The 8,760-nt window shown below is 45.9% G+C and overlaps 1 protein-coding gene across 1 annotated transcript; it reads left to right on the top strand.

Annotated features, from left to right (window-relative positions):
• Positions 1-6,836: 6,836 nt before the first annotated feature.
• Positions 6,837-7,787, top strand: LOC130357312 (olfactory receptor 1020-like). The gene has a single exon (XM_056559993.1). The coding sequence runs from the start codon at positions 6,837-6,839 to the stop codon at positions 7,785-7,787; it is 951 nt and encodes a 316-aa protein (XP_056415968.1).
• Positions 7,788-8,760: the final 973 nt, after the last annotated feature.

Raw genomic sequence — 8,760 nt, 5'->3', positions numbered from 1 at the left:
TGAACGTATCTAAGGACCGGACAGGCTATTCATCTTAATTGGATTTGATATACCGGTATTTCCTTCATATAGTTATTTTTGTAATTGATTTTTAATTTATTATGTCTGTTTCTTTTAGTTGAATAATAATACATTTCTTTATTGGTACCAAAAAACTGCATCTGATTTTACTTCATGGGAAGTCATTTATCTCCATTATATTAATAGAAGAAATAGAAAACCCAGTTGTTTGTCTGGTCCACAAGGAATTGATATAAGAAATGTTTCTATATCAAACTCTCATACTGTTAATAGAATTTTGTTAACAGTCTAGAGAGTGTTGGATAAATTTTTTTTTTTTTTTTTACATATTTGTACTGTATCTGTATGTATATATATATATATATATATATATATATATATATATATATATATATGTGTATATATATATATATATATATATATATATATATATAGCATTTCCTCTTGGTCCTCAGGCAGCACATGCAAATACCTACTGTGACTCCTATGGTCTTGAGGAAAGCAAAATTACAGGTAAGACAAATGTTCGCTCTCTCTCTTTCTATCTTTATATACACATCTACTCTCTCTGTATATTTATATATACATTACATTTATACATCCATACATTCCAGAATAAGTAGAGCTACCAAATTATTTATTACTTATTGAATGCAGATGTGGAATTGGTACAGATGTACAGAAATTCTGCCATGTGTATTTTGTCTCTGTGCAACTAATAAAAAGAGCAGAGTTGCAGATAAATAGAGGGGAGCAAGAGAGTGCTTGACCACACACAAATACCCACATTTATACATATTCCGTTCTCCTGCTGCACAAATCACCTTCTAGTAAGTTTTAGACTAAATCTGAGTTTCATTCATCACAATTTAAACTTTTACATACACTGCTCAAAAAAAATAAAGGGAACATAAACAACACAATGTAACTCCAAGTCAATGACACTTGTGTGAAATCCCACTGTCCACTCAGGAAGAACAATGATTGACAATCAATTTCACATGGAACAGACAACAGGTGGAAATTATAGGCAATTAGCAAGACACACCCAATAAAGGAGTGGTCCTGCAGGTGGTGACCACAGACCACTTCTCAGTTCCTATGCTTCCTGGCTGATGTTTTGGTCACTTTTGAATGCTGGCGGTGCTTTCACTCTAGTGGTAGCATGAGACGGAGTCTACAATCCACACAAGTGGCTCAGGTAGTGCAGCTCATCCAGGATGGCACATCAATGCGAGCTGTGGCAAGAAGGTTTGCTGTGTCTGTCAGCGTTGTGTCCAGAGCTTGGGGCGCTACCAGGAGACAGGCCAGTACATCAGGAGACGTGGAGGAGGCCGTAGGAGAGCATCAACCCAGCAGCAGGACCGCTACCTCCATCTTTGTACAAGGAGGAGCAGGAGGAGCACTGCCAGAGTCCTGCAAAATTACCAGCAGGCCACAAATGTGCATGTGTCCACCTAAATGGTCAGAAACAGACTCCATGAGGGTGGTATGATGGCCCGACGTCCACAGGTGGGGGTTGTGCTTACAGCCCAACACCGTGCAGGACGTTTGGCATTTTCCAGAGAATACCAAGATTGGCAAATTCGCCGTCTCTTCACAGATGAAAGCAGGTTCACACTGAGCACATGTGACAGACGTGACAGAGTCTGGAGATGCAGTGGAGAACGTTCGGCTGCCTGCAACATCCTTCAGAATGATCGGTTTGGCGGTAGGTCAATAATGGTGTGGGGTGGCATTTCTTTGGGGTGCCGCACAGCCCTCCATGTGCTTGCCGAGGTAGCCTGACTGCCATTAGGTATCGAGATGAGATCCTCAGAACCCTTGTGAGACCATATGCTGGTGCAGTTGGCCCTGGGTTCCTCCTTATACAAGACAATTCTAGACCTCATGTGGCTGGAGTGTATCAGCAGTTCCTGTAAGAGGAAGGCATTGATGCTAGGGACTGGCCCACCCGTTCCCCAGACCTGAATCCGATTGAGCACATCTGGGACATCATGTCTCGCTCCATCCACCACAGACTGTCCAGGAGTTGGCGGATGCTTTAGTCCAGGTTTGGGAGGACAACCCTCAGGAGACCATCTGTCATGCACCTGGATGCGGGCGGTCTGGAACAGGATTTGGATCTTCTACCTGTGTGGCTGATGGTTTGGACCGTATCAGGGAGCTGAGTATAAGGTGCCGCTGATCTTCACCAGAGCCCGCCGCAAAGCAGGATGGATTTGCTGCGGCAGGCGACACCCAGGTCGCTACCCCCAATACGGCTCGACCACACAGGTACTGGGCAAGGCGAGGTACAGGAGGATGAGACGGAGGCGTAGTCAACGTAGCAGAAGGTCAAGGCAGGCGGCAAAGGTTCGTAGTCAGTAAACGTAGCGGAAAGGTCTGGATACACGGGTATGGCAAACAGGCAATTGGGTACGCTTTCTCTCAGGCAAATGGCACTGAAGATCCAGCAGGGGGTGTGGGAGGTGCAACAACTTTATAATGTGCTGTTCAGGTGCATACTAATTATGGGCGTACTGGCCCTTTAAATCTCAGAGCACCAGCGCGCGCGCGCGCCCTAGGTGACGGGGACGCGCGCGCTGGACCTGAGACGCAGAGCAGGGGCAGCAGAGGAGCAGAGACTGTGCGCTTGCAGCCGCCATACGTGGCCGGAGCGCAGGTAGTGACAGTACCCCCCCTTTTGGTCTCCCCCTCCTTTTGCGGCTAAGAAATTTCTTGAGCAGGTATTTTTCCAGAATATTGTCCTGCGGCTCCCAAGACCTCTCCTCTTGACCGAAACCTTCCCAATCAACCAGAAAAAAGCGTTTTCCTCTGATGAACTTAGAGTCCAAGATTTCCTTTACAACATACACATCTGAGGTACCAGAGATGGGAGCAGGGGAGATGTCCTTTGGAGAAAAACGGTTGAAGATGGCTGGTTTTAGGAGAGAAACATGGAAGGAGTTCGAGATCTGGAGTGAGGAGGGAAGATGGAGGAAATACGCCAAAGGATTGAGCCGTTTCTTGACTTCATAGGGACCCAATTAACGAGGATTAAGTTTATAACTGGGTATTTTGAAACAGATAAATTTAGTGGATAGCCAGACTTTGTCACCAGGAGAATATTCAGTAGGAGGACGTCTCTTCTTGTCTGCCTGAACTTTCATGTGAGAAGTAGCCTGTAGAAGTGCAAGACGTGTCTTTTGCCAGATGGAAGAAAAATTCCGTACTTGTTCATCGACGGCAGGAAATCCAGAGGAAGATGACAAAGGATGAGGAGGACGAGGGTGAAGTTCATAGACCACAAAGAAGGGAGAAGCACCAGAGGAATCGGAATCTTTGAGGTTGTAGGAAAATTCAGCCCATGGTAGCGGATCGACCCAGTCATCTTGACGCGCAGAAATAAAATGTCCTAGATATTCTCCCAACACCTGATTCACCCTCTCAATCTGTCCATTGGACTGAGGGTGGTAAGCCGATAAGAAATCCAACTTGATTTGTAGACGTGAACACAGGGCCCGCCAGAATTTAGAAACAAACTGAACCCCTCGGTCAGAGACAATATGGGAAGGAAGTCCATGCAAACGAAAGATATGATGGAGAAAAGGTTGGCAAATTGTGGTGCTGATGGGAGACCAGGTAGCGGTACAAAATGAGCCATTTTAGAAAAACGATCTACTACCACCCATATGACAGTATTACCTTGGGAAGAAGGAAGATCTGTAATGAAATCCATGGCAATGTCAGACCAAGGAAATTCAGGAACTGGCAAGGGATGAAGCAGACCTGCTGGCTTGGAATGGGGAGTTTTGTCCCGGGCACAGACTGGGCAGGACCGAACAAAATCAACGACATCCTCTTTCAAAGTTGGCCACCAGCAATGTCTTGAGATGAGCTGTAAAGTCTTACGGATACCAGGATTTAAACGTGGAGAGAAGGAATTCACACCTAGGGAGGCCTCTCCAACAAACCCTATGTGCAAGCGTTTCCCTGTGGCTGTGGACGTATAGGACAATCTTTGAGGAAATGATCAGCCCTGGCGCAGTAGAGATACAGATTCTCTGTTCGTCGGCGAGTTCTTTCTTGCAGAGTCAGGCGAGACTGATCCACCTGCATAGCGTCCACTACGGGAGGCAAAGTAGAAGGTTGCGGTGGTTGCTGGAAGACTGGTGCCAAGCGAGGGAAGCGCCGAGGTCGTGCTGATTCCCTTTCTTGACGTTGTTCCTCATGTCTCTCAGAGAAATGGATATCAATCCGGGATTCCAATCGTATAAGTTCATTCAGATTAGATGGCAACTCCCGGGCAGTGAGGACATCCTTTATTTGGCTAGATAATCCCCTCTTGAAAGTAGCGCAGAGAGCTTCATTATTCCAAGATAACTCCGAGGCCAGGGTCCAGAACCGGATGGCATATTCGCCCACAGTGGAGTTGCCCTGGGAAAGACTCAGCAATGCCGTCTCAGTGGAGGAAGCTCGGGCAGGTTCTTCAAAAACTGTGCGAAATTCCTTCAGGAATGCCTGGAGGATATTAGTGATAGCATCACTGCGATCCCATAGTGGAGTAGCCCAGGCCAAGGCCCTACCAGACAGGAGACTGATGACAAAGGCCACCTTTGCTCGCTCTGTGGAGAACTGGTCCGCCATGAGTTCCAAGTGCATGGAGCACTGCGTCACGAAACCCCGACAAGTCTTGGGATCCCCCTCAAACTTCTCAGGAAGTGACAGACGGAGTTTAGAACTGGAGGAGACTGCGGCAGCAGGAGGCTGTACTGGAGCTGGAGAAGGCTGTGGCTGTGGCGGATTCTGCTGGGCAGAGAGCAGCTGCTGCATCAAGGCGGAAAGCTGGTTGAGCTACTGTGCCAGCTGAGCCAACTGCTGGGACTGAAGCGCCACGACTGATGCAAGATCCGAATCAGGCAGAGGAACCCCAGTTGGATACATGGCCGGATCTTGCTGTCACGCACCTGGAACAGGATGTGGATCCTCCACCTGTGTGGCTGTTGGTTCGAACCATAACGGGGAGCGGAGTCTAAGGTGCCGTTGGTCTTCACCAGAGCCCACCACAAAGCAGGATGGATTTGCTGCGGCAGGCAACACCCAGGTCGCTACCCCCAATACGGCTCGACCACACAGGTAACTGGGCAAGGCGAGGTACAGGAGGATGAGACAGAGGCGTAGTCAACGTAGCAGAAGGTCAAGGCAGGCGGCAAAGGTTCGTAGCGGAAAGGTCTGGGTACACGGGTATGGCAAACAGGCAATTGGGTACACTTTCTCTCAGGCAAATGGCACTGAAGATCCGACAGGGGGTGTGGGAGGTGCAACAACTTTATAATGTGCTTTTCAGGTGCATACTAATTATGGGCGTACTGCGCGCTGGACCTGAGACGTAGAGCAGGGGGCAGCAGAGGAGCGAGGTAAGTGACGGGCCGGGACTCGCATGCGGGCACGTCCCACGATGCGAATCCCGGCCCCGACGGGAGCAGAGACTGTGCGCTCGCGGCTGCCATGCTCGGCTGGAGCGCAGGTAGTGATACCATCCTCCACCTCATCAGGAGCATGCCCAGGCGTTGTAGGGAGGTCATACGGGCACGTGGAGGCCACACACACTACTGAGCCTCATTGTGACTTGTTTTAAGGACATTACATAAAGTTGGATCTGTAATGTGTTTTTAACTTTGATTTTGAGTGTGACTCCATATCAAGACCTCCATGGGTTGATACATTTCATTTGCATTGATAATTTTTGTGTGATTTTGTTGGCAGCCGATTCAACTATGTAAAGAGGAAAGTATTTCATACGATTAGTTCATTCAGATCTAGGATGTGTTATCGCAGTGTTCACTTTATTTTTTTGAGCAGTGTAAAATGCCTGAAATGCTCTGTTGCTGGTCTTTGTGTATTTGTGAGGGAGTAAATCCTTCTACCAGGCCATATTATTTATGGAGAAGTAGGTCAACTGATCACAGTATTGAATTGAAATCTGCATCAACTCCGCATTTGGGTAGAGAAAAAAAAGCCCCATTGACATCAAAGGGATTCCACATCAAAATTCTGTACAAATTTACGGTAGAACCTTTCTTCATGCGGAATGTAGAAAGTAGAATTTCCGCAGCAGAAAGACCGATGCGGAAATTTTACTGTGTAAATTGGACCGTGAAATCCCGTTGAAGTGCGTTGGCTCTAAATTTATGCAGAAACTAAATGCGGAATTAGATGCGGAAATCCATCTGGAATTTCCATTGTGTGAACATTGCCTAAGAATCTATCTATATATTATACAGTAGAATACTTCAGGGCAACCGAAAAAAGCTCAGACCACATGTGCACAGAGCTTTAGCCAACTAAATGATACCAGCCCTGTGGAAAACAGCAGAAAATACATACAACCTTAAAGGGGTACTCCGCTGCTTAGCGTTTGTAACAAACTGTTCCAAACGCTGGAGCCGGTGCTGGGAGCTCCTGACGTCATAGCCCCGCCCCCTCACAATGTCACGTCCCACCCCCTCAATGCAAGTCTATGGGAGGGGGCGTGACAGCCGTTACGCCCCCTCCCATAGACTTGCATTGAGGGGGCGGGATTTGACATCATCTGTCATCTCTTTGTAGACATTCTGCGTCTCTATGCGGAAATTCTGACGTGAACATAGCCTTAGAATCCCATTACAAAAGGGCATACATCACATAGTATACTATGTATTTCTGGAGAAGATAATGTATCTCCGTTTGTACCTTATTTAAGTATTATATATTATTTCTTATATTAAACATACATTTTTTTCCTGTTCAAAAGTTACAGGTTTCTGATCCCATCATTTTTCAGTCATAAGGAGATGGAGAATGTGTCCGAGATTTACAGAAATCTTGTTCTCCTTGGAATTGTAGAGATAGAGCCCCTCCAGTATCTGTACGCCATGATTGCCATTATAATCTATGTCTCCACCATGATGTTATCTTCAATGATCGTGTATATTATCTGGTCAGAAGAGACCCTCCATGAACCTATGTACATCTTTATAGGGAACCTAGTGGTCAACGTAATCTTTGGAAATTCAGCTATCGTACCCAAGATGGTGATTGACCTGCTCTTTGGTTTGAACACCATATCACTGCCGGGTTGTCTCATCCAAGCTTTCTGTTATCAAAGCTTTGGTGTTCTTGAGTTGTTTGCTTTTACAGTTATGGCCTATGATCGATATTTAGCTGTCCGAGATCCCTTGAGATACCCAACTCTGATGACGAATAGAAGAGCTTTCTGGATACTATTTGCTGCATTAGTCTTTGTCTCCTTAAGTATTGGTATAACTGTGGCTTTAGCTGCCAGGTTATCCATGTGTGGGGAGTATATTAATAACATGTTCTGTGAGACAATGTCTCTTCTACGTCTGGCTTGCGGTGACACAACCATCAACAACGTCTATGGGACCATCTGGACAATGACTGTGTTGACCAGCTGTCTACTGGTTGTCATCTATTGCTACATAAGAACATTTCTTGTTTGCTTGAACGTCTCAGTGGAGGCCTACCAGAAGGGCATTTACACCCTGATCACTCACATAGTCTCATTCTCTTCATTTGAGGCCGCCAGTCTTTTTGTCATTTTCCGGTACAGGTTGGGCAGTGGTTCTCTCTCAACTCTTTCCCATGTTTTCATCTCCATCACAGGTGTAATTGTTTCCATAACCTTAAACCCTCTCATATATGGGATCAGGACAGAGGCTCTTAGAATTAAACTTATTGCTAACAAAATGTATTTATGGCGGAGCATTGTCATAACCAAGTAGTTCTCTATGAGCATAAACTTGCCGATTGTACAATAATCATAGCTTACTTTTTGCTTTAATAAAGGGATTGTCCGGAGACAAATTCTTCTTCTTCTTATTATTATTATGCGCCATTTCTCTCCGCTTCTTTCTGCTTTTGATCATGTGCTGACTTGGCAGGAACTACCCCCTCAGCCAATCAATTTCTAAGGCAGGTCAAAGCTGTGGCGAGTAGTTTACTAAGTGGGCATTTCCCGCAGTTTTAGCACATCGTCCGAAGCAGAGAGGAACAGGGACTGGGAGCTGTTGGATCATCAGTAGTGGGCGATCTGGCCACATGAGAATGGGTTACTTTTTTATTTTAACAGCACTAGGGAACATTTCTAACAAAAAGTTTGTTCCCAGGCAACTCCTTTAAATGGGGTTGGTCCATGAAGCCAGGGAAGACAGTAGATGTCTTGATAATGGCCAAATATGTGTCTTATTTAGAAAAAATAGGAGACTGGACAGGACTGGATAGTCCCTTTTAGATTTATTTCCAAGCTGAACAAGCCCAATGATTCCAGCCTCGCCAGTCCTCTCATCCAATGTATTGTCTTTGTCCCCGTCTCCAGTTCTCCTGTATATACTATACCTGCTACATCTATTATTAATTCCAGCTTTTACTTTAACCGTCTAAATTTCCTTAAGTCATATTTGGGGGGAGATTTATCAAAACTTGTGCAGATGAAAAGTCGACCAGTTGCCCATAACAACAAATCAGATCTCTTCTTTCATTCTTCAGAGGTCTTTTCAAAAATGAAACAAGCAATCTGATTGGTTGCTATGGGCAATTGGTCAACTTTTCATCTGCACAAGTTTTGATACATTTCCACCATTTATTCTTATTTACGCTTATGTTGGATCTGATATATCTGTTACGCCGAGCGCTCCGGGTCCCCGCTCCTCCCCGGAGCGCTCGCTACACTCTCGCTACTGCAGCGCTCCGGTCAGA

The sequence above is a fragment of the Hyla sarda genome, chromosome 2, assembly GCF_029499605.1.
Source record: "Hyla sarda isolate aHylSar1 chromosome 2, aHylSar1.hap1, whole genome shotgun sequence".
Taxonomy (NCBI): Eukaryota; Metazoa; Chordata; class Amphibia; order Anura; family Hylidae; genus Hyla; species Hyla sarda.
This window is presented reverse-complemented; position numbering and strand designations above follow the sequence as displayed.